The sequence below is a fragment of the Diplotaxodon limnothrissa genome, linkage group LG3, assembly GCF_057381915.1.
Source record: "Diplotaxodon limnothrissa isolate DT_005_m linkage group LG3, D_limnothrissa_male_GT1.1, whole genome shotgun sequence".
In the NCBI taxonomy this organism is placed as follows: Eukaryota; Metazoa; Chordata; class Actinopteri; order Cichliformes; family Cichlidae; genus Diplotaxodon; species Diplotaxodon limnothrissa.
The window spans coordinates 53,799,182-53,825,840 of NC_140598.1; the positions used below are offsets into that span (position 1 = coordinate 53,799,182).

General features: G+C 41.0%; 1 protein-coding gene across 3 annotated transcripts; it reads left to right on the forward strand.

Annotated features, from left to right (window-relative positions):
• Positions 1-3,409: 3,409 nt before the first annotated feature.
• LOC146636571 (active breakpoint cluster region-related protein) lies at positions 3,410-24,047 on the forward strand. Of its 3 annotated transcripts, none has more exons than XM_085350903.1 (22): positions 3,410-3,515; positions 3,689-3,807; positions 4,568-4,672; positions 6,755-6,988; positions 9,235-9,342; positions 9,427-9,481; positions 9,563-9,615; positions 9,782-9,919; positions 10,047-10,168; positions 10,339-10,507; positions 10,839-10,952; positions 11,045-11,120; positions 12,664-12,759; positions 12,968-13,042; positions 13,145-13,242; positions 13,650-13,751; positions 15,369-15,532; positions 15,808-15,947; positions 18,607-18,741; positions 21,743-21,848; positions 22,167-22,308; positions 23,946-24,047. In XM_085350903.1, exons 1-22 carry the CDS (start codon positions 3,410-3,412, stop codon positions 24,045-24,047), a joined length of 2,559 nt encoding a protein of 852 aa, XP_085207029.1. The 3 variants fall into 3 exon arrangements, with proteins under 3 accessions (XP_085207029.1, XP_085207030.1, XP_085207031.1); XM_085350904.1 differs by having other exon boundaries at positions 3,701-3,807; XM_085350905.1 differs by having other exon boundaries at positions 3,464-3,515; positions 3,701-3,807; positions 10,339-10,509; positions 10,853-10,952.
• The last annotated feature ends 2,612 nt before the right edge of the window (positions 24,048-26,659 follow it).

The window sequence follows — 26,659 nt, forward strand, 5'->3', positions numbered from 1 at the left end:
GCTGTTCCCAGAGTGCTGTATCAAGGCACCTCAGTGGGAAGTCTGTGGGAAGGAAAAAGTGTGGCAGAAAACGCTGCACAACGAGAAGAGGTGACCGGACACTGAGGAAGATTGTGGACAAGGACCGATTCCAGACCTTGGGGGACCTGCAGAAGCAGTGGACTGAGTCTGGAGTAGAAACATCCAGAGCCACCGTGTACAGGCGTGTGCAGGAAATGGACTACAGGTGCCGCATTCCCCAGGTCAAGCCACTTTTGAACCAGAAACAGCGGCAGAAGTGCCTGACCTGGGCTACAGAGAAGCAGCACTGGACTGTTTCTCAGTGGTCCAAAGTACTTTAGCCCGGGTCATTTTTTCAGAACCCTGGGGTCTTTTGGAGTGTAATTTGTTTCATAGTTAGATGCCTGACTGACAACTGTATAAAACAAAAACTGCATATGTGATATATATTTTTTCCTATATGAAGTCATTCTTTTTTTGAACAAAACTCAAAATAGAGCCTATTAATCTTTCAGTCATTTCTACCCTCACTTGATTTCCTTTCGCTGCTCAGCTCTCACACAGTGGCTCAGCTATGCTCCAATCCATCCATATTGTGGCCAATCACATGCGAGGATATGGGATAATATCATTATGTGAAAAACAGAGAACGTGAGAGACGCGAAAGTCAAGTGGAGCGTGCGGCTGTCCTCTCAGTGAGTGAGACAGTAGACAGCGGTGAGGAGGGCTGTGCGAAAGCAAAAACACATAAATATGCCTGACACCCGTAAACGAAGCAGCATCTGGCTGCAGTTTAAAGACTTTTTTGTCTCGGCCTAGGTCTCATCTCGACTTGGTCTTGGTCTTGTCTTGGTCACGGTTGACTACAAGTCATAGGAAAATAATAATAGAAAATAGAATAGAATAGAAAAATAAATAAACAACGTTCCCATACTTGTGCTTGGAGTAAATGGGTTGCGCTAAGTATATCAAACCACTAGATGTCGCTGTGGAGCCGAGTCTGAAGCACAAAGCCAACAGAAATTTACTGCACAGTGCAGTCTATTATCTGAAGACTGAAACATTCACGTCCTGCTTCTGCTGAACTAGAAACTAACTTTTAGATTTTGCCAGGATTCCTCATTAGACAAAGAGTTAAAACGTAGACATTTACTTATTTATTAATCTGTCAGCACCCTGTTCAGATCATGTATTGCCTGCCTCTTCATGCAGGCATTAAACCCCTGAAAATGACAGGCTTTACTTGATCTATGTAGGGACACATTCAACACACTCATTGCGTTACTTTACGCCTGGCACTCCACCTTCTTCCTCATACGCTCTGAGTGGAAACTTTAACATCATTGAGAATAAACAAGACAGTATAGAGACCGTGTGAGACAAGCGTCAAAGTAAAGACTGAAATAGGAATATCAACAAAGTGCTTTATTAAAACTGTAAAACAAAAAAGGTTTCTCCTCCCACTCAATCAGTGTTATGGTGCTGTGGGTCTTTGCATTCACCAAGCTCAAAAGTGATTGTTCCTGCTTCTCTGTTTGGAGGCTGACGCAGAACAAGCTCAACCAAATCCTCAGAGTCGCAGAATGACAGGTTATAATGCACGTGACCTAACAGAGAATTGTTCCACAGGTACAGAAAACTCTGCAGCTCAGTCAGAGGGGTGAAGTTAAAATTCCATCTGTGGAGAGAAAACAGGCCTCCTGATGTCACTCGGCCACCTTAACAACACACCAAAACAATCTAAGTCAGGGCAGGGGTATCAAACACACGGCTCACCATAGCGTATGAATAAAACTGCCTGGATTGCAACATAAAACAACTCTTCATGCGAGCGTTGTGCACCTTTCAACCGTGATCTGTAAATATATGTGTAGTGACACTGGGCTTAATGAATGTGGGAGAAGAAATCTGTGGAAATTGCACTTTTTCTTCTCCTTAAGACATCTCAGACTGCTCATCGTCTGCTGTCTGAATGGATCGCTCATTAAATGATGAAAACAATTTAACAAGAAAAATACTTCCCTGCTGTTTGCTTCAATTTTAGGGGCAAGACTTGCGCCTGAAGACCGGCTGTGGCCCAGGTGAGCACTTTTGTTGTGGTTGTGATGTGGTGCTTGTGCGTCTTTACACTTGCACTTTAATGTTTGTCTGAAAGTAATGCACTCTGAGTAATTTATTCTCTCTGTCAACAGCTGACTATTATTTTTTATATCAGCTGTGTCCTAACAAAGACCTCACAGTTTTCAGTCTTGCTGTTGTAATGTGCATAGACTTTAGTGTGTGCTTCCGATTTTATGTTTGGGAAATTAGATAAATGGTTACCTAACAAACATAAACATCAATCTTCCCAAACACATGTTTTCTATTCAAAAAAGAAGGAAAATGTAGTATTGTGTATAGTATACTTGTAGCTAAGATGGGGAAAGAACATGGAGTTATTCTTTCATCATGTGATCTAACATCTATTTACTTCTACTTATCAAGTTCAGTGGGGTAGGACGGCTCTCCAGGGTGGGATTGATCCTGGACAGGATGCCTGTCCACTGCAGGGCAAACACAAAGAGACAGACCTAGTTAAAACTGCCAAGCAACTTAACCTTCACACCTCTTTGTGCTGTGGGAGGAAGCTATGGCGAACATTCAAACTCCACATAGGAGGCCCCCGTGAGTTTGAACGCGGACTTTCTTTTTGTGAGGCAGCAGTGCTAACCACTGCACCACCATGCTGCCCTGACGCATTAAATCTAATATCCTTTGTGAATTGCTATAACACCTCTAAAACTTCAAGGTTTAATAATACCACCAACTGAACTAACCCACAGTTGTTTGGCCCACAGCCACCATTTCCAAAAAAGTGCTTAGTCTAAACCAGAGAAAGACTTTTGCCACTGCAGATACGCGTTTTTATGAGCTGACACTTTATCAGCATATGTGATACACGTTTATAACACTTCTAAATGCGTAACTAAAACAAACTGACCCCAAAGAAATCTTTGAAAAAATATTGTGAAAAACGTGTTCTACTTTATCCAAAAGGTCCTTCCTTTCAACGCTGAAAACAGAAATTAGGTCAAAATACATATATGTATTTAAAAAAGGTGTTTCGTTGGTCTGATATAGAGAGTAGATCAAGCTAAACTCTGGCTCAACTTACTTCAAACTAGTGTGGCAACTTTCCTTCAACTACTTTCATCTGATATTCAGGTGTTTTTTTTTTTTAAAGTACAACATATAAACACTACGCTGATAGGAAGTAACATGCAACTGTAAGAATGTATAAAATGTCAGTTGCGTGCTCTCATGAGCTTATTTCACGCACACAGGAAGTTATGCTCGGGTCTCTACAGTCTCCTTTTGTGCACAGTTAAAAGAAAGAGGAAGTTTTGTGTCACCAGCTGAGTGCGTTCACATGCTGCACACCGCGACACTCAGCCGGCGCGCAGAGAGGACTTGTTTTTTGGCTATGGATGTCTACCAGGAGGCTGTGCAATATCTGGAGTCACAGAACATACCAGGTGAGAGTAGATTTAACCTGAATGTTGCAGCCGTTTTCTTGTTTTGTTTGCTGGGAGGGGGAAGAAAAAACAATTTAAAAAAAGCTCTGCTATTAATACTTTTTCAAAGACAGAAAGACAAAAACAGAAGTAGATGTGAGAGATTGTGAGCTTTTCTCCCTCTGACTGAACAGTGTCTGCTGCAGTGGCAGAAGAAGCTGATGTCTTGGAAGAGGACGTTTTCCCAGAGGAGGCAGTGTCCTGTTTTCTCTCCCCGCTGAACACTGAGAGCGTGGACTTCCCTGACACCCCTGTGAGTTCACGACTCCAGTGTTTTGTATCACTGCACACTCTTTGTACCTTCTTGAGTTTGTCTTCTAGACTGCATTTAGTTTTGCAATACTTGTATTTTCATGATGAAAATGGAGAAGGATCAATGGCCTAGTGGGAAGTACATATAAAAACCTTTCAGCACTATAATTCTCACATTTTATACGTGAGTAAATTTGAAAGCAACCAACACAGAACAGAAAGTAGACGGAGTGAAGCAGAGCCAAGTTTTCAAGTTTTGCTACATAGAGCTTTCTGGCTATTATGTTGGTTAAAAACACACAACTGCAGGTAGCACCCAGAAAGACAAACAAGGAGAAATCTAACTTTGTGTTTCAAAATCTAGAACAAAGGTACCTTAAAGAGTTTTAGTGTGGTTCCCATGTTTATCTGACTTATGTTTGAGGGGCAGTTACATCTCAGGAAGCTCTCGCGTCATATACACAAAAACATAAAACAAATTAAAAACATTGTACAAACCTGTGAAACTCCAACAACCCGTCTGAGATTCATGAGAAAAGGGCTGCAGCTCAATTTGCTCTTCATCGCTTGCTTTAGCGACGGGACTCCTTTAACAGGAACGTCCAACGTTCCGATTCACCCTGTAAGTCCTGCGGTGATGATAACTGTGGCCTCTTTTTCAGAGGTTGGCATCACAAATTTTGTAAAAACTCTTTGACAATAACCTTGAGTCTGAGGGGGCGCTGTGATGTATTCTCATGCTCTGCACACCTGTGATCCAGACAACATGCAGCAAGGAGGAAATGCTGGAGAGGAGGCTCACGGTGCTGAAAGGCATCCTGGAGAGCGAGGAGGTTTACCTCAGAGAGCTGGACACCCTGTTGATGGTAAGATCAACACACACAGACACAAGCGCAAATTTGCATTTCTCAGTTCTTATATTTAGCTCTCTGTTCTTGTTATTCATAGACAGATTGTCATCACTTGTTCGCTGGACTGAATATTATTTTACAGCAATAAAAACTATTAGACTATTAGTGTTTCACTTCTGCTTTGTTGTTCAACTGTTACCACACTTACTATAGTGATTTAAGCCTGTTCTTTGTTAGTTAACATTACCTTTTTTTAGCATGTTACACAGGATCATGTCCGGCAATCACATGCAACAAAGTCTTGATTATTCAGCTTCCTTCTTTAGTGGTAGATAGATTGTTCTCCTTTGTGGATTAGGCTTCCCTTTTTCTTTTCATAAAACTATTGAAACCACTCCCATGTATAAAGTAAACATGTAGCACAAGGTGCGAGAAGTTACCTTAGCCTTACGTGGCTCTGAACAAGGGGATCGTTTTGCTGAAAGAATGCAGACAGTTTTTAACGCTCATCGGTGTCTCGTTGCTTGTTTTCTTTTGTAAACTAAAGGACAGGTGTGCTCAGAAGTTTACATACACTCATCATAAATGTGAATGTCATGGTAATCTTGGGCTGGTATTCCAGTAGCACTGATAGCAAAACAGCCTCAGGGCATGATACTACCACCACCATGCTTGACAGTTAGTGCAGTGTTTTAAGGTTTCAATTCATCTTTATTCCTCCAAAAACTCTTCTTGTTATTGTGGCCAAATGGTCTGACCACAAAACTTTTCACCAGAAGGCATTTGGCTTGCGCATCTGGACTACTGCAAATTTTAATTGAGCTTAAAGGATTCAGTTTTGGAGCAAGGTCTTCTTTCTTGGTCGACACCTTCTCAGTCCACGTTGATGTAAAACTCACTTCACTGTGGACAGTAACATGTTCTCACTCCCAACGTGTAGCATATTATGCTATGTGACAAATCGTCGGTATGTTACGCTTTTGGCCACCCAACACGATCCTATGTTATGCGTTTGGAAAAAGGAGGAAACATGAGAACTGTTTGGACTCAGTCTGCATATGTTGCTTTGGAAGACACTACCTAACACCATTAAGATTGTGGTCAAGGTTAGGGATAAGGTTAGGATTAAGATTAAGGTTTGGGTTAGGGCTGGAATACACGGCTGGAACGTCTGTTACCGCCGGGAGCGTCATTCTATTGGATTTCATCCACAACTCGCCGCGTCCTATGGGAACGCTGAAGGTTACCTTTCGCGTTCCCATTGGACGCCTTGGGACGTGACAAATCATTGGTATGTTACGCGTCGGTAATGACACTGGGCTGGTTCCAGTAGTCTCCAGTTTATTGTAGGCTTGAGCTTTGGTGGGTTGTTGCTGAGCATCCTAACCAATTTCCTCTTGTCTGACTGTTTGGATCTTCTTCCATTTCTTGAGAAAGAGGAGACGCATCCAAGTAACTTGCACTTACGATCTTAGAATCTGCAGTCGTGCAGAAATGTCTCAGAGAGACCTTCCCAGCTTGTGCAAATCTGCAGTTCTCCTTCTCAGAGTTTCACTGAGTTCCTTGGACTTTCCCATTGCTCTGAGTGTGTTGGTCAACCAAGTGCCAATAAGTGCTATCAAACAAAATTAAGTCAGGAAATGATGGCGCAATAATGAGTGCCTGAATCTATTTTTCCTTCTCTTTTTAGTGCTATTAATAACAACAGCTACACGCATTTCCCCATTCTTACAGTTTCCGACTCATTTAACAAAAGACAAGAAAAAAGATGTGAGAAAGTAAATGAAATTGTGTGGTTGATCCTTTAGCATGACTGCTGTGTTTTGTGGCGTTGTGAGCTCACCACTGTACTCTTATCACTGAGTGACTAAATGTAACATTTTTGCTCTTCCGGTTATAGTGGTGGTTTGCATGCATGTGCCAAAGGCAATGCTTTGCGAGATGTATCACATGTGAACTGCACATTTCACACATTCATGTCCTTCTCACTTCACCACAGCCTATTTCTCTTTTCAGCACACCACATTGTTCTTCTTTCTCACCCACACTGGCTGCCATTTAACACAACTTTTATTTTTTTTTAATTTTGCTGTCTAGCCCATGAAGGCTCTGCGGGCTTCAGCTGGGACCTCTCAACCAGTTCTGTCCAGCCAGCAGGTCCAGACCGTTTTCTACCAGGTGCCTGAGCTCAGAGACGTGCACCAAACTTTTTACTCAGGTCTGAAGGCCCGTTTGAGTGCTTATGACCAGATTGAGATCAGCCCTGGTAATGAGACAGAAATGAGATGCAGAGGCTTTGAGCTGGTGGTCGGGGACCTGTTCCAGAAAATGGTGAGTTTTTTGTTTGCATCGTATGTTATGTTTCAGTTGTGGAAATCCACAGAGAGATAAACGACAGTTCCCTAATGGCTCAGTAGTTACTCTCCATTCTCCTTTTTCAGAACCATCAGTTAGCGTAACATGCATGCCGTTAGATTGTTGGAGGAAGGTGTGGGATAATCCGCACATGGACAGGGAGAATTAGGCCTCAGCTAACCAGATGTTTGAAGGAGGAACTTTCTTCCTGTGAGGCGGCAGTTCTAACCACAGTGTGACTGACACTTTTTTTCTGAGCCCACGATGGCTCTCCTTAAATATGTTTTAAGTGACAGCAGGAACTGAGCAATTATTTGCTAAGGCATAGACTCTGTGTTTATGGACTTTACTATGATCACAGGGGAGCTTTTAACCACATATTTTATGAGTTGAGTCAATGAAGATAAGCAACATAGAGAGAACGCGCACAGCTTCCTGCACAAACACATTAACATCTTATATCAAAGTGGTCAAGCATGAGTATCAATCTGACACAAGATGTTCTGCAGAAATGCTTTTCTGGAACGGACACTGAACTTCTGATCAGTGGGATGCCAAATCGCAGCTGCTCGGCCTGAAATGGTGCTTGCTGGGTAAAGATATGCGCGTAATGTCCACGTTCATTTGTAGCTTCATCGCTGCAACAATCTCACCTGAGGTTGGTGTGCAATGGACGCATCTGAATCAGTCATACAAATCAGTCATACAAATCAGTCATACAAACCAAACACACACACACACACACACACACACACACACACACATATATATATATATATATATATATATATATATATATATATATATATATATATATATATATATATACATACATACATATATACACATATATATGTATGTATATATATATGTATATATAAATAAAACGACTGCATTAAGCTCTGTTGTTCCTATTTTCTGTTTGTGTGTAACTTCATAAACACAATAAAATTAGTTGTGTTTATAAAGTTAGTGAAATTAAAAGCTGTGGCCCGCAATGTCAAATGAGTTTGACTTCCCTGTTGCAAACGGTCATGGTGGAGGGACTATATCCCCGCTGACATTAAACAAGAGGTGGGCTTTACCCTAGCAGGTACCCTAAACTATTTCACTAGCTGGGCCCACGTCCTCATTTTAGGTTTGGCAGCATTTTAGTAGGTAAAAGTGAATGCTTTGACATGAATTGAGCTGTAATTTGGGGAAGGCCTCGAAGGGGACTGGCGACAGCTCTCGGGCCTGGCAGATCCCCGTATACTAAATAGAAGTGAAGAAGTTAAAGAATTGAGAACAAGGAGGGAGGGAGGGTGAGGCACATAAACGAGAATAAACAGCTTTCAGAACTGGGGGAACCTATATAGATGAGAACTGGAAGGAGCGTGTTTGGAGACGTGGTCCTGCTCCTGAAATTCCGATACATAATCTCCAATAAAATATGCCTGTTGGCATTTGCTGTGCATTATAAAAATAGCAGTGGTTCAGTGGTTAGGATTGTTGCCTCAGAATTTAAAAACATTCTTGATTGTGTTTGATTATTCTAAACTGGACGCAGGTGTCAACACGTGGCAGCGAGATGATACCAATGCAGGACACAGAGCCATCTGTAGTGTAATAAAAAGTGAGTTATTGGCTGACTCAGCAAAAAACCAAAAGGGAAAGAACAAAATATCACAAAAAAGATTAGAGTCAAGAGGCAGACACAAACTGACTATATACTATACTATACAGATGTACATTGGTGGGTGATTGGAGGAAACAGTCAAACACAGGTGACTACAATGAAAGGTAAAGGTGGTAGTAATGAAAAGAAGAACAGCAGAAAGGAACCTTCAAAATAAAACAGGAAGTAACAATGAGTCAAAGACAACCATTATGACTAACGCGAAACATGGTGACAGAGGCAAGAGAACACAAAAGCAGGGAGAACCAAAAAATGCAACAAAACCAACACATACAGCAGTGACCAAAGGACAACAAGTGCTTTACCAAAACTCGAGAGCATGACATAGGTGCGAATGAAAGGAGGATAAATAACATAATGAATCGAATAGAGTGCTGTAAGGATCTTTGTGGCTTCTACTGTAAAATGCTTTGAGTGCTCATTAAGATACACATTGTGGTGAAGCTACAATACATTTCCAGACACTTTTATCATTTTCTGAAGGCAATATGACTTTTGAAGTCTCATATTGTGATGAGTCATCCAGTGTATTTTACCTTTGCAGGTGAGCCAGATTGGTCTGTACGGTGGCTTCATTGAAAACTATGTGAAAGCTGTTGAAGTGGTTCGGAAGTGCACCCACTCAGACCCTCGCTTCCGAACTCTAGCAGAGGTACTAAAGATCCTGCACCATCACAGTAACATTTAGCTGAGTCACACTGCATCATTGCTACTGCATCTTCTGCTGCTTTTTCAGAGCATGATGTCTAACAACGGCACAGACAAAGCTCGGACTACGTACACATTTGAAGGTACTTACAATAAAATGTGATTTTTTTTTACAAAATACATACATGTCTGCCAGGGTCTGATAGCTCTGTTTGTGTTTTTAGCTCTTCTTTACAAGCCCTTGGACAGAGTTACAAAGACCACATTAGTGCTGCAGGTAAGACCTGGACGATTTTATTAACATCCTCCTCTTAGTGTTTTTTAAATCGCTCTGGTGTTTGATTGCATTATTTTTAATGACGAGTCCATACATTTTTTTTCCTGGAGCAGGAGCTCTTTCTTGTTTTGTTTTTTCTGATTTGGCAACCTCTGTCATCTTGTAGGATCTCCTGAAGACGACGCCAACAGAGCATAGAGATTACACAGCCTTACAGGAAGCTCTGAGATTGTCTCGCAGCTTCCTGTCTGGTGTCAACGAGAGTTCACAAAGTAAACGGGAGGTCACGTTAAGTCGTGGGATGGTGAGTTTAGTCTCCAACCCGATCCCTTCAAATGAATATGGAGAAAAGTTATATAGGACGTATGCCCTGCTGAATGTATACAGGCACCCATTTTACAACATGTCTGTGTGTGTGTGTACTCTCCCAGAGACGCCAGCTAATGCGTGATGGCTTTGTGGTGGATGTGAGTGAGAGTGAACGCAGCCTGCGTCACCTCTTCCTTTACACCGACCTCCTGCTGTGCACAAGATTTAAACATGCAAATAGAGGGTGAGCTTAGCACGAGAGTGCATTAAGGCTTGTGGGGAATGTGGTCAACCTGCAGCATGCAGTGTGCATCTGCCTTTTCACAGTTAAAAAGGAACCCTCTTAAAACTGTTTAAAGGTGTGGAAAGACTCACAAAATCTCATGACGCCTGTTCATGCTGTGTTTCTCCTAGGAAGCAGGACCAGTACAGATTCTGCTGGTATCTGCCTCTCGCCGGTCTAAGACTTCGTTGGGTTGCAGACAAGGAACGGCCGCCAGAAACCAACGTGCGCTTACACAACATACGAACAAAGATGTACGTCCTGCGTCAGCAGCTACTACAGCAGCTCCGGCAAAATCCGGTGTGTGTTTATGACACAGAGAGTGAGAGAGTAACCAGATGACTTAAATGTAAACATTTCTGGTAGCACTTCATAATACAGCCTGCAACCTACATTTAACAACGGGGTTGTTTTTTCTAGTACCTAAACATACTCATCAGTCTGCACAGTAGAACAAGGGACTAACAACTTTTAGTTTTACAGTAAAGAGGAAACAAACAATTTTAATAACTTTTTAAAGTGACCAGACAATGAGATAATGGTGATACTTAAGTATTTTTAGGTGCTGAAAATGACAGCCTAAATTCAGAAAACATACATTACAAATGTCACTGCATTTCTCTGTATGAAGAAAACATCCAGGAGCCTGGCAGCTCGTAGCCAGAAGAAACTGGAACAAATGGAGCTGATGTTGCTCACACACTTGATTGCTTACAGACTGGAGCTGCACAGCCCCAGTGGCAAGGTATACGAGCACACACACATTCTAATGTAGTTCACTTAAGTCCTAAACAACAGACTAAGATTACACAATGGCCTGTTTTTGTCTTATCACAGAGTCACGCTCTCCTCTTCTCCTCTCTCTATGAACTAGAAGAATGGAGGCAGGCCATACTCAAACTCACCACAGCTAGTGAGTACACAGCTTTTGACCACTCTGGAGTGTAATTACGGCTACTCTGCAAATCTATTTGTAGCTTTTCAAGCACTGTTAAGTATTTGTGGCCAGCTGTATGTCATGAAAGTGATTGAAGTCAATCTCGCCCCATAGCATATTTTAATTTAGTTTAGTAGCTAAATAATGAACTAAACGTAAGTAATTATTTAGTTTAATTTATTAACATTTGTAATTACTTATTAAAATACCATCTTCTGTTGTGCTGCTAGCAGGCTGTGTGTAAGAGTTGAGTCGACTTAGGAGAGAAGCGAACGTGAGATGTCTCGTGGACAGCATGCGGTTTTTATAAAATGCCTACTTGTTATGTTTAAGGAAGTTGAGGGTCTTAGAAAATGTTCTGTAGGTCATGTGAGGCAGTGTTGCATCATTTATATGAGCAAAGAAAACTTGTTACTTGTTTCTGGCCACTATAAGCTGGTTATAATACTAGCTAGCTTGGTTGCTATGTATGGGTACGTCGCAGAGCCAGATAACAGCTAATTACCGTTACTACACACTCACTGATGACTTTATTAAGTACAGCTGTTAAAATCTGTGTTTACTCGTATCTCATATCGGATATCTCATCAGAACACCACATGACATTACCTTGCATTTAAGTTTGTAGCCATTGGTCAAGGTCGCCTGCTGAATTTCAAAGTGATCATCAGAATGAGGAAGAAATGTGACATCGAATGTGGTGCGGTTGTTTGTATCAGACGGGCTGCTCTGAGTATTTCAAAAACTGCTGATCTGCTTGGATTTTCCCACAAAACCATCTATAGGGTTTATAGAGAATGGCATGAAAAAGAGAAAATATCCAGTAAGTGGAAGTCCCCTAGTTGATTTCAGAAGTCAGAGGAGAATGGCTGAAGTGCTTTGATCCAACAAGAATGCAACAGTAACTCAAATAACCACTTGTCAAAACCAGAGTGTGCAGAAGAGCATCTCTAAATGCACAACATGGACGTTATAGCAGCAGAAGACCACACCAGGTGCCGCTCCTTTCAGCTAAAGGAAACTGAATCTCATATGCTCACCAAGATTGGATAATAAAATGCTGCCTGGTTTGATGAACATCTGATTCATCAAACCAGGCAGCATTTTATTATCCATTTATTATCACATCAGAATTGGGCAAGAACAACATGAATGCATGGCTAAATTAACAATTCAAGCTGGTAGTGGTAGCATTTTCTTGGTACACTATGGGTCCCTTAGTACGAATTAACATCACTTAAATCCCATAGCTATATTCTTTTAAAATGGGAGTAGTTAGGAGCTGACTCACTTTTGGAGTCAGCCTCAAGTAGTCATTATGAGGAATGGCAGTTTAGGGTTTTGTTTTTTGTTTTTTTTTTGGGGGGGGGGGGGGGGGGGGGGGTGCAGCCTGCCTTTCATATGCTTTATTTTTTTAGCTTTAATTGAGCCGAGCTTCAAGTTTCTCTCACTGGGGTCCAGACTAATGTGTTACTCTTCTGTCAACTGATTGTTATTTGCTTTGTGTCATGTTTGCCAGACATAGAAACTGTCCCTCCAGACTTGCTCACGTTGACCAGTTCGTGTGTGAAATTGAGAATGACCCAGCAGCCACCTCTACATAGCACTAACGCCGGTACACATCTAAGACTCACTTTTTTCTCACCACACAATCACATCTGTGTCTGAAATGCAATACACTGTGTGAGGTTCTCTCTTTGATCTTTACATGAGACCCACAATACCTTTTACCACAGCTTTCCTCGTGTGTGTCCTGTATTACCATTATGCTTTTATTCAGCGTGAATAAATCCAGTGAGATTTGTCTCTGTCTCTTTCCTCAGGACTGAACGAGGAGGCGCTATGTGGGACTTTGAGTGTGGCCATTGATTCTGCCGCTGGCCTACAGCAGCCAGCTTGTATGCTTCTTAGCAATTTTGAAGCATCATGAGAGACTGGGCTATCTTCTGTCTAAGCTAAATAGTTTTGTGGTCATTAATGATGCTCTCTTTCTCACTCAGGTGTGTATGTGTGTGTGGAAGTGGATGGCTTCAACTTTTACGATCAGCAGACCCAGACACACTCTTCAGTCCTCAGCCTAAACCCTCACTGGGACCAGGTTAGACTCAAGCCTTTTGAAATATGAAATATTACATTTGGCTTTAATATTGAGTTAATTTGTTAAAGTAAAGAAAATAAGAGACATCAGAGCATTTGAGGAAAAGTCCTACTATCTTGTAGATGGGATTTGTCAACCAGTTCAAGGTAGCAATTCTTCATTTCTTCTTCATGTCTAGCCAGTATCCGACATGATGTCAGGTTTGAGCTTAGGGGATTACAAAAGTCTGCACTTCTGGTGTGACAATACCATGCTTTAAACATTATCAGAGGCAGTAAAATCAACACTAAATCCGACTAGTAGGCCGAAGTGAAGGATTTAGAATAAGACATAGATTCTCCACATGCAGCTTAAGGAAGTTAAAGTCTTTTTTCATTGTTAACATCTTTTTTTTACATTTTAAACAGGAGCTGTCTTTCCAGGTGGACGGTGCACAGAACTTGAGGGTGTTATGTGTGAGTCAGTCAAATGGACAGGATGATACTGTTCTGGGAAAAAATACAGTAAAGGTACGGAGAGGCCTAAGAACTTCAGCTTTATCTTTATTAATACCAGTAAGCTGGTTTTCAATATAATATTAAACATATAATCCAAGATCTTTCCCAGCAACACTGAAGAAAAAAATATGTTAAAAATGGGTTTTAACAGTTGCAGTTCCTCTTTAATTTGCAGAGATGATTAATGTCTATTCTGGGTTTGAGCCCACAGAAACTGTGGTTCACGTTGTAACAGGACTTGTCCAGGATATTTAATACCAATTAGTGAAAATGGAGTTTGAGTCAGTGTTGATGGCTAACTTAGCTCGTACTTTTCTAAATGCATGCATTTGCATGTAATCATTGGTTATTATTAATCTCTGGCTTGAAATGAATTGAACTGAATGATTAGCTGAAGTACTTTTACTATTTGGCATCGTGGCCATTTGTCACAAACTGGCTCAAAGTAGAGGACGAGATAACAGTTCCTACAAGAGGTTTATTCAAATAAAACATCTTAAACATAAAATTATTTTAAACATAAAATACCTAAGACACAAACATCAAAGTGGGTGATGACAGGTGGAGTGAAAGCAGAAGGGAAATGCAGGCAAGTGGCTGGGCATCAGCTACAAATTTTAAACTACAGCAACAGTAGTGCACCATTGTTTCCAATGACAGTAGGAGAGACCTGCCCTCCCTAAATGGGCCCCACTCACTCCCATTGTAAGCAATGAAAGCCACTCAGCAGGAAATGAGAAGGAGTTATCCCTCTGTGAGTGAGAAAAAGAAGAAGAGAAAAGAGGAAGAGAAAAAAGAAAAATGAGGAAGCTTTTTTTGTTTTTGGAGCAATCAAATGAATCATAGATAACTAAATGCTTAAATAACATTAAATAACTGTGAGAGAGACACATGAATAATAGAGCATCACATAATTTGTTTTTTGTGACATCTTCTTACCCTAACCCCACATGGTCACTGCGGATGGCTGGCCCTCCCTGAGCCTGCCACAGCTTTCTTCCTGTTAAAAGGGTTAATGGGTTTTTTTAATAGAACGGTTGTTTTAGGTGTCAGATAATTTATAACATAGTAATGAATGTTCTGTGAATTTTTGCTTGGGTCTCCCACAAAATCTGAAATTGCCACTGAATTTAAGAGACAGAGAGTAAAGTTTTATAGCCTGGAAAGCCTGGTGAGCTACATTACCTGATGGCGCTTCTATGTCAGGCAGTTATCAGTAAGAGTAGGCCAGGATGTCCTTGAGACAACAGTAGGAGGGTAACATAATCTAGGTTAACCAATAGGGCATAGGACATTGTCTAAACTTGACTTTTGGCACACATAGCACGCAGGGACCTATCCCAGCTACCACAGGGCAAGAGGCAGGCTACATAGAGACAGACATATTGTTTTATTTTCTGTCTTATCTTGTGCAACTATTTTTGAAAGGTATTGCATAAATGAAGCTTATTATTATCATTAATTTGGCACGTGCCTTTTTTTTGCCAATCCAGATATATAGGTTAGGGGTAAAAATGCCCAATGTAATTATTTCACCAGACAGATTTTTTTCTAACTAATGATCCTACCATTTCCTTTATTTTAAAACCCCATGTCAAGTTGAATTTTACTTTTTTCTGTGTTCATCAGTTGGACTCTAAAACTCTGAATAAGCGATGGAAAAAACAGACCCTACAGCTGGGCCAGGTGGAGCTCACCCTCTCTCTCAAGTACTGTCCCCACCCACTGGGACCACCCAGCTCCACAGTTCAACAGCCGCCAATCTTTGGCGTCCCCATTGAAACCGTGGCAAAGTAAGTTCCTGCCTATCATGTCAGTGTGTCAGCTGGCTCCCTCTTGGCCTACCCGAACAGTCTAGACACCTTGAAACTGAAAGCTGTAGCTTGGTTCAGAGTTTTATTTCCCCTGTGTGCCCTTTCGTGGAGCTAGTTTTCAGTTTAATTTGTGGGAAAGTAGATTAAAGGGAAGCAGAAGTGTGGCGGGAGTGGAGATTGAAATGAAATGAAACAGCCTATCAATCAAATGCAACATAACTTACACAATGCTTAAAGTCTCAATCCTCTGTCAGACAGGAGGGAGTGCTGGTTCCTCATGTGGTGCGATGCTGCGTGGAGGAAGTGGAGAGGAGAGGCATGGACGAGGTGGGAATCTACAGGATTTCAGGAACAACCAGTGAAATCAGCACGCTCAAGGCTGCGTTCAACAACAGTAAGAAAAACATAACACAGAAAAATGATCTTTTTGTTGGAAAGTGCAGTGATAAAGAATTGTTGCAATGCAAGGAGCAGATTGGAGTGAGCTGCAGTCATCAGGCTCTTCACTCAGATCTTCTTTAACATGACCAGAGATGGGCAGTAATGTGTTACTTGTAACGCATTACTATAATCTGATTACTTTTTTCAAGTAACGAGTAAAGTAAGGGATTACTATTGCAAAAACGGTAATTAGATTACCGTTACTTTCCCGTAGGAACGCTGCGTTACTGCGTTACTAAAACTGTGATTTTTTTGCGAGAATGTCTCATGACAGTGACGTAAGCGAGTGCGACATTCGTGACAACAGCTGTGTGCAGATCAACAATGGATCACATATCGATTGTGGGAGAGAGTATGAGCGTGCAGCGTTTAAAGCGTGGAAGCACTGACCTTACTTTGAGTTTGATTCCATAAAAAGTGACAAAAACATTAGTGTCCATCGTGCGTGGGAAGAAAACTTCTTTTACACCGAACCCCCCCCCCCAAACAAGCTCCGAGTGCGCAACGACGTAATGGGAAATTCACAGAGAAACTCGCGGATTTTTCAACTGACCGCTGCACACCTGCACCAGAGCACACCTCCGCCTGCCCCACTCCTGCTTTACAGGTGAAAATAGAGCAACAGGACCGCTGAGTCTTTGACTTTATTTATTTTCTGCTGTGTTTTACTGGCATCTATTTGAAAGACTGAGTGTAAACAGAAAAAATATTTTATTTCATGTGCTGGAATGTGCAGAAAATAGGTTTAAATGTTAAACTAATTTCTTTAAGTCAGAGAATGTTGCATATAATTAAATTTTTGCTTGATGCATAAAGTTAAAAGCTTAAAACTAATAAAACAAGTTTTAAAAAGAGACTTTTCCATTTGATTACATTTTGTATGATGGATTATGCAGAAAAAGTAGAATTGGGCTGAAAGATCTATCGCTTTATCACCTATTCAGGTTGTAAATCATGTTTTTAAAAAGTAACTAAGTAACTAAGTAACTAAATAATTAATTACTTTTGAAAATAAGTAATCAGTAAAGTAACGGGATTACTTTTTGGGGGAAGTAATCAGTAAGTAGTTACTGATTACTTTTTTCAAGTAACTTGACCAACACTGAACATGACCCAGACATTTTCAGCTTCCTCATCCTCTTTCCTAAACATTATTCAGGACAGTCCTTTTGTTAATAGTAAAAGTCAGTGAGAATCAGGAACTGCAGTCAAGGGAAATAACATGCATGGTTGTCTTTGAACTTCCTTGATCCTGGGTTTTATCTTCCCGCCAAATAGTGCCTCATATCAGCATGGTAACAAGTTTTTACAAGTTTTGTTAGGAAAACTGCAGCACGTTATTGAAACATGTGTAAACATACATGGGAGTACAGTATATAAGGGAAAAACAGCATTTATGCAGTTCTAATAAGGTTAAGTCAAAATTTCAACTTTATACTTCAACACAGTCTGAGCTCTCTTGGGCAGTTTGCTTGTCATTTCTGTAAGAAGTCTTCAGGAAAAGTTCTCCAGGTTTCTTTAAGGACATTCAAAGCTCTTCCATGAATGTTGGCTGGATTTAGATGATACTTCAATATTGAGGTCTGGGCTCTGGGGAGGCCAGACCATGACTGATGGTGTTTCATTGTGTGTTTCTATCCAGGAACACTTTAACTGAACTATATTTGGGATGCTTAAAAATGAAATTGAAATACCTCATTCTTTTCTCCTTATTTCTCTTCCTTAAGAATTCCCTTCCTTTTTTAAAGCCACACTGTTCGGATGAGGTTTCAGTGAACAGCAGATTGATAAACTTAAGGGTTCTCAGGTCCTGGGTCTTAGATACACCTTTTTCCTATTTATTAAGGACAGTTGTTGTTGTTGCTGTGAATAGTTTTTTAGGCCTACTTAACAAAATGAAAAGTGATTCCAGACTTTTGCACAGTGCTGTATGTTTGTATTTAGCAATAATGTTTGAGCACTAAACATGCAGTATAACTTAAAAAGATATAATTAAAATGCTAAACTGAAGGCTCAAAGAGGCATCAGTTCATTGGTTGCAGACCAAGAATTTTTAAAAACTCAACTATCACCAAAATAATTCAAATTAATTTCCTTGAAATCGTAACTTTCTTCCAAGAGAAACACTAGTGGTGACATTTGACCTTGACTCTTGAGTTTAGGTGCAACATCTCAGAAACATTTATCTCTTGCTAGTGCTGCACTGTGCCAAAGATAGCTGACTTTAAACCCACATGTTTCTTTTGTCTAGGAAAGAACTGACTGAAAAGTGAACACTGTCATTGTTGCTAGCGACTAAAATGTCTGTTTAGCTAAAAACACCTGATTGCTTTAAAAACGTATGCACACATTCAATATCAGACAGATTAATCAATGAACGGCAGTCTTGGAGGATGAACACTTAATATGCAGGCAAACGTATATTATGGTCTGTTTGTCTTGTTTATCGTAAGAAAAACAAAAACTGACTCAAAATCTTTTACCTGATGATCTACATCTGCAATGCAGCGCATACCCATACATGTTCTTGTGCCTGTGAGGAAGGAAGTGAAGGTTAAAAGAAGATACCTGTAATAAAGATAATTATCATTATCTGTCCCTTTTCTGATCAGATCTCCGTGAAGCGGTGACGAAGCTGAGAAGCGCAGAAGTGAACGCTGTGTCTGGTGTTCTCAAACTTTACTTCAGAGAGCTGCCTGAACCCCTGATACCCACTGAGCTTTTTCAGAGTCTGACAAGAAGTCTAGGTAAGACAACACATCCCCAGTACAGTGGGGCAAAAAAGTATTTAGTCAGCCACCGATTGTCATCATTTTAGGTGGGGGAACTTGCACAGAGGTCAGTAATTTGCACCAGAGGTACACTTCAACTGTGAAAGACAGAATGTGAAAAAAAATCCATGAATCCACATGGTAGGATTTGTAAAGAATTTATTCGTAAATCAGGGTGGAAAATAAGTATTTGGTCAATAACAAAAATACAACTCAATACTTTGTAACATAACCTTTGTTGGCAATAACAGAGGTCAAACGTTTACTATAGGTCTTTACCAGGTTTGCACACACAGTAGCTGGTATTTTGGCCCATTCCTCCATGCAGATCTTCTCGAGAGCAGTGATGTTTTGGGGCTGTCGCCGAGCAACACGGACTTTCAACTCCCGCCACAGATTTTCTATGGGGTTGAGGTCTGGAGACTGGCTAGGCCACTCCGGGACTTTCAAATGCTTCTTACGGAGCCACTCCTTTGTTGCCCGGGCAGTGTGTTTTGGATCATTGTCATGTTGGAAGACCCAGCCTCGTTTCATCTTCAAAGTTCTCACTGATGGAAGGAGGTTTTGGCTCAAAATCTCACGATACATGGCCCCATTCATTCTGTCCTTAACACGGATCAGTCGTCCTGTCCCCTTGGCAGAAAAACAGCCCCATAGCATGATGTTTCCACCCCCATGCTTCACAGTAGGTATGGTGTTCTTGGGATGCAACTCAGTATTCTTCTTCCTCCAAACACGACGAGTTGAGTTTATACCAAAAAGTTCTACTTTGGTTTCATCTGACCACATGACATTCTCCCAATCCTCTGCTGTATCATCCATGTGCTCTCTGGCAAACTTCAGACGGGCCTGGACATGCACTGGCTTCAGCAGCGGAACACGTCTGGCACTGCGGGATTTGATTCCCTGCCGTTGTAGTGTGTTACTGATGGTGACCTTTGTTACTTTGGTCCCAGCTCTCTGCAGGTCATTCACCAGGTCCCCCCGTGTGGTTCTGGGATCTTTGCTCACCGTTCTCATGATCATTTTGACCCCACGGGATGAGATCTTGCGTGGAGCCCCAGATGGAGGGAGATTATCAGTGGTCTTGTATGTCTTCCATTTTCTGATGATTGCTCCCATAGTTGATTTTTTCACACCAAGCTGCTTGCCTATTGTAGATTCACTCTTCCCAGTCTGGTGCAGGTCTACAATACTTTTCCTGGTGTCCTTCGAAAGCTCTTTGGTCTTGGCCATGGCGGAGTTTGGAGTCTGACTGTTTGAGGCTGTGGACAGGTGTCTTTTATACAGATGATGAGTTCAAACAGGTGCCATTCATACAGGTAACGAGTGGGGGACAGAAAAGCTTCTTACAGAAGACGTTACAGGTCTGTGAGAGCCAGAGATTTTCCTTGTTTGAGGTGACCAAATACTTATTTTCCACCCTGATTTACGAATAAATTCTTTACAAATCCTACCATGTGGATTCATGGATTTTTTTTTTCACATTCTGTCTCTCACAGTTGAAGTGTACCTCTGGTGCAAATTACTGACCTCTGTCATCATTTTAAGTGGGGGAACTTGCACAATCAGTGGCTGACTAAATACTTTTTTGCCCCACTGTACATGACAAAGCACATGCATACTGTATGCATACTTCACTCTAAACCTTTAAACTACTTGCATAGTTTGTTGTTAGAACTGGTATCTCTTCAGTGCAAATTCATCATCTAGAAGCTTTTTACTGCTTGTAAAGGAATGAAAAAAAGAGGCTAAAACAATTATAGATGAATCATCTATCAAAATAGATATTCTGCTTCCTGTGAGTTTTCACAGCCTGAAAACTGAAGCCAGTTCAGAAATACCTTAGATGTGCTTTCTTTTTAATGACAAGCAAGAGAGATCGGGCTGCATAAAGGCCGATGGCAAAACAACTGTTGATCTATGACCACAGTGAACTGATATGTTTTTCAGCACTAGTTTCAAGTGTTACTGAATGATGCACATTTGCATGTGATGGTTGTCAATAGAGCGAGAAAAGAGGAGAAAGCAGGGTACACTTCAGGGTGGGCCTGTTTTACATTGTGGTTGTGGTTGATTACTCATTTGAGAGGGTTCCTGTGTGAACACAGAGGAAAGGTGCTTCAGTGCGTCCTTATTACCCACCATAAGTGTCTTTTGACCTATCTCTCTCCCCTCACCCCCCAACTGGTCACAGTAGATGGCTACCCCACCCTGAGCCTGGCACTGCTACATGTTTCTTCCTGTTAAAAGGGAGTTTTCCCTTCCCACTGTTCAAGTGCTTGCTCATAGTGTTGTCTGACTGTTGGGGTTTTTTGTCTATTATTTCAGAGTCTTTACCTTACAATATAAAGTGCTACCTTGAGCTTGTTTTGATTTAATGGTAAATATATAAAATGTAATTGAATTTGAGTAAAACAAGAGGATAACACACAAGGTGAAGTATCTATGGTGTGCATTTTGGTGCATCTTCAAGACATTGTTAAGGTAAAGAAAAGAGCATTGAGATCAGTAGCTTCTGCTGCCACATTATTTAGCATTGTTATTAATATTTCACATTATTCTTTTGTCTTCTGCATGTTTTAAATTGAAATCAGAAAAAAATGATTAGGAAATGACATCTGCGGTGAATTTTTTCGCAAGCTTTGCTTGTGCTGTGTAACGTGCTTTAATTGTCAGAACCACCCCTCGCTCACCACATCTGCTTTCAAAGCACAATATGGCAACAGTCAAAATGCTTTGGAGATTTCACTGTGGCACCATACAAACTAATGGGGAGCGTCCATCTTTTATATAAACTCTATTTTACATACAGGAGAAAAGGGGTTTGTATATAAACCCTGAAATTCCTTCTGCAGAAGTGAACAATAACCCTATTTCCCTAAGCTTTATTGACATGAACAGCACCTTTAAATGATGCCCTGTGAGTCTCACAGACACTACTCAGTTAACTGCATCCTGGCTGATTTTCATGTAGACATCCAAGAACAAAACCCACGGCTGGTCTCCATGTTGTCCCTGCTGCAGTCTTGTCCTGATGCCAACCGCCACACCTTCCTCTACCTGCTGTATCACCTCCAACGGTATGAATCCACAGCTTCACCCATGACATGGTTATATTGGTTTAACCTTCAGGATAATTATTTGAGTGAATTTTGCTCTCTCTGCTAGTTAAAACTGAAAAATGCTTACTTTTAAAAATATGTAGGAATATGAAAAAAAATACACTTAGCTCATTAAACAAACTGCACAAAATGCCGTAATGGTCAGTTAACTAGAACACCTTACACCGGGAAGTAAGAAATATAAACTTTATTTTTTTATCTTTACAAATCAGCTGATATTTTCAGTCTGTGCCTAAAACTTTTTTAATGTTTTCAATCTTTTTTTTTTCCTTCCAGAATCTCAGAGAGGCAACACATTAACAAGATGTCTCTACTAAACCTTGCCACTGTGTTTGGGCCGAGTCTCCTACGCCCCCCAGTGGCTGGGCAGGGACACCATGGGCCCACTGTGGATATCTCTCAGGAGGTGGTGGTACAGGTGAGTGGATACCTGAGAAAAAGACTGATGTCTGGAATTAGCCGTGTTTAACACAATGTCTGCAAATTTGCTGTATTTATTTATTTTATTTTTTCTAATGATTAATTAATGCCAAAGTGAAATAATTAGTAAAAACAAATGAAAGGTGAAAGTAAATGTCAGAGTAAAGAGCGAGCATTACTTACCAAAAAGGCATGGTTTGAAAAGAAATCAGGAAATCACAACTGTGAGCTGGGAGTGTATAAACTACAGGTCAGCTGAGTGGGAAACTTGATAAGAGAAAATGTAATGACAAGTTGAGATTTGCATGAAAACAGGCATAAGATCATATCGTCCAAACTCGACTCCCTACCTCCTTTTCCTTGGTGTCAATGGAAAAAGTTGTTAGGTCAATGAAATGTGTGATGAAGAACAGTATGATGCCAGCTGTTTTACCGTGTTGAAACTACAATGTCCAGAAAGCAGTCTGCAAAATTTCCCCCTTACTTCAACCAAACTTGTTGGCACGCTGATCTCATAGGAAGAAGATCCTAGGTTTGAATGCACCAACCAGCTGGGGTCCTTCTGTGTGGAGTGTGTATGTTGGCCCTCTATGGGTACTCCGACGTCCTCCCACACACCAAAGACATGCATGTTGGCTTACCCAATGATCTGAAACTAGACATAGATGAGAATGATTGTCTGTCTCTATTTGTCTGTTTCAGAGACAGAGGTTGGGGGCTCAAGCCTACACCAGCTAACCTGATGTAAAGATGAATTAACAAATATTCTTAATGCTGGCAATAGAGCAGTAGACTTAATTAATACAAATTCAATTACAGCAAACCTTAAAGAAATTTTGATATAAGCTAGAACAGGGGTAGGCAACTCCAGGCCTCGAGGGCCGGTGTCCTGCAGGCTTTAGAGCTCACCGTGGGTCAACACACCTGAATCAAATGATTAGTTCATTACCAGGCCTCTGGAGAACTTCAAGAAATGCTGAGGAGGTCATTTAGCCATTTAAATCAGCTGTGATGGATCAAGGACAGATCTAAAACCTGCAGGACACCGCCACTCGAGGCCTGGAGTTGCCTGCCCATGAGCTAGAAGCTTGATCTGAAGAGGCAGCATCTTCATTATTGTTCATATTTCACCTCTGGGTTTAAAAAACTGTTGTTAAAAAATAAAAACATACTAAAAAGCTATAGTGTGAACATGGAAACATACTTCTGTTTAACATTTATAAGATCTGACCCACTTCGTTAATTTTTCTGATAATTTTTGGGACATTTTGGGTTTTTTGACTGATTTGCTATGAAGGCTGGCTGGACCATACTTTATGGTCCAGCCAATGCATCCTGTGCTAAAGGAGGTAGTAAAGGAAACTTTACCTTTCCTTGGTATGTAGGGAATTCAAGCAGCTCTTTTTTTATGGCTGCTCAGACTATTCAGTTACACCTCGTGACTCGATCAATGACTGAAACTCCAAAAAAGTATGACATAATGACATCATCAGTTTTCAGTTTCCAGAAATTGTGCAAAATTTTGAACTGAAATACATTTCAAAGCTCTGAGGTGTGTGATAACTTAGAAACGTGTGTTTCTTTCACCATGGACCTGATGTGTGTGTGTGTGCATGTGTGTGTGTGTGTGTTCAGGTCCAAGTCGTTTTCAGCTACCTGCAGTGCAACAACCTCCCTGAAGCCCAGCTCTCTCTGCCACATGACTCAGACACTGAGGATGAGGCCACCCACATATGAGACCACCAGCTGTGTCATGGCCAGCAAGACATATAAATGGTTAGAAACCACACTGTGAGAGACTGCTGTAAGATTACCAATAAGAATAAACCTATTTATTGAATTTTAAAAAATGAACTCTTGTGTGTTTTTTGCTACATTTAAAATTTGCAAAATTTGTTGTTAGATATGTCCCGAACAGCAGGTCGTAAAAGACACGTCAAGCATTTAACTGGCCAAAGCTAAAATAGTTCTATACCTACATCACACATTATATTAAACTTACATAATATAAAGTAGGAAGCAAAGCAAACCAGTACTTTCAACAGTAGATTCAGATAATGATGACTTTTCGTGTCAGTTCAGTACATTCATGACCTGTTAGGTATACAGCATACCAACAAAGTCTATTTAGTTTTCAGTAAAAAGTCATCTTAAGGAATCAAAACTGAAATCTATTCAATGTTATTTAATTCCCTTATTTTTTTAATTCTAAGGATGACTGCCCAGGCAAAATTAAAACCCAATTTTTAAATTTCTGTCTTTTTCCTCATTTTTACTCAAAGCTGCTCACAGGAACTTTAGCAAAAAGGGTGATTTTAAGTAGGTTTTTTCAGAGTAAGTGAAGTAGATTGCAGTGGCACACCAAGTGCTGTGAAGGTGAGATGTGGCTGCGGAAAAATCAACCACATTTCATTTGTAAGAAGGTCAGCGGTCACCACTCTGAGCCTGAAATCTAATCAGTTATGGTTCAGATCCAACTAGACGGAGTTCAGTATGCTCCATAAAAGTCATGCACACACAGGCTCCACATACAGCATGCTGGAAGCCTCCACCCACACACACAGCCCACGTTTGACCCATCTACACCACATATGGGAGTCTCTTTCCAGCCACGCCACCTGGGCAGGCCGGGCTAATGTTACCTCCAACCTTTTACCCCAGTGCCCCCGCCATCAGTCTTTTGATCGCTAATCCTGGACTCCGAGTCCTGCGCACAGGGTACTAATAGACTGTAGAGTGTGTTTAGACGCCATAAAAACATCCAGAATGAGCCCCCATCCCTCCCAAAAAAGAAACGAATGGCAGGGATCACCCTGTTGCTCCCTCCGCTATAAATCACCTGTCCCCTCTAACACGGTGGCTGCCAAAATAAGGTTCTGCTTAATGACTACAAAGACAAAACGAGCCTCCCATTGCAGACTACAAAGGGAGCAGAGCTGAGGACGGCCTGACACATCCCAGACATTTGTGGCCAAACAGGGACCAGACGACCGGTCCACACCTGCGACTGGTGGGAAAACTTTAATGGGAAAAGTCAAGCTGTAGCCACGTGACGGCAGGTCCTCACGGTCTCATGCAAAAACATTATACAGACGAGCATGTATGCTCTGCATATTAAACCTATGAGTTCACTTCTCTTAAATACATTTAAAGGTTTAAAATGTCATTTTGGGATCTACCAGAATAGCTTTATGCGCTTTCATAGTGCAAGAAATACATAATTTTTTTTACACTATAAGTTGTTGCAGCACTCGAAAATCTTCTGGTTTGCTTTAATGCAGCCATTCTCCAAAGACCAGCCTGCTCTGATTGATGAGGCATTAATTAAGTACCTGACCTGTAAGAGCACAGTCAAGGCTGTTTAAGACATAAAGGATAACAACCTCAGAGTTCAGCTGGATAGAGTTAAAGCAGGATCTAACCCAGAGCAGGAACAAAGAGAAAATCCTGCAGAAGTTACTATGTAACACAACGCTTGTTGGAAAACCAATCTGAATTTCATTAAAATAAGTGGAGACGTGGTTGACAGGCAAAAGAAGAACCTGTAAAATCTTGGTGTACATCCAGGTTGCTTTAAATAGACTATTAGTCTTGTAAGCCCCTCTCCTTTAGAGAGAAAATCCTTTCAAAAATGCCAGTTGCAAAAAAGAAAAAAAAAGAAAAACACAACATGAAGACAGTCATATTTTTTTTTATTTGGTTTCAAACTCGTATCAAAGACTCTGATTGTGCACACTACAGTTTACACAAATATTGTGTGGAAAAAAAGTGCACATTACACCAACAGGACCTGCTCAGCCATGGAAATCATGACTCCCGGTGCACACTTTTTGTGCTGATGTTAAGGACAGATGAGGTTTGGAGCTCCAGCCACCCAGTCACCCGGTGACCCTGCTCTACAACTTCATGGTTGAGTTGCTGTGGTTCCTAAACACTTTCACTTTGCAATCAAACCACTCATGGCTGATCATGAAATGTGTACTAAGGAAGAATTTCACAAACTGACTTGTTGCTCATATTCAAATGGCTCATTCTTTCTCGAATGTTTGTAAAGGCAGACAGCATAGATAGGTGCTTGACTGTTGCAATGGGACTCGATTTTCGAGACTTTTCTCCATGCAGTGTTGCTCCGGCCTGCTACTGGTAGCATCAGCTGCCCGTCATGCAATCACTAAGAATTTTCTGCTGTTGTTAGGATGTCAAAAATAAAAGTAATCCACTGGATCTTCAGTTCCTCAGATGTCAGAAATGAACAAGAGTCATATCAACAACAACTTGTTGAGTTACAGAAGTGAATCTGGAGAGTATATAAAAGCGTCAGAGTACGAAGCAGCTGCTCATTCTTTGTT

What these genes read in the sequence shown, in the direction of transcription:
- LOC146636571 (XM_085350903.1), top strand. Translation starts at nt 3,410, where the DNA reads ATGCTGCACACCGCGACACTCAGCCGGCGCGCAGAGAGGACTTGTTTT. An exon ending in AGCAGCTCCGGCAAAATCCG is followed by an intron (nt 10,508 to 10,838) that starts GTGTGTGTTTAT and finishes CTCTGTATGAAG; the next exon opens with AAAACATCCAGGAGCCTGGC. An exon ending in TGGGAAAAAATACAGTAAAG is followed by an intron (nt 13,752 to 15,368) that starts GTACGGAGAGGC and finishes TGTGTTCATCAG; the next exon opens with TTGGACTCTAAAACTCTGAA.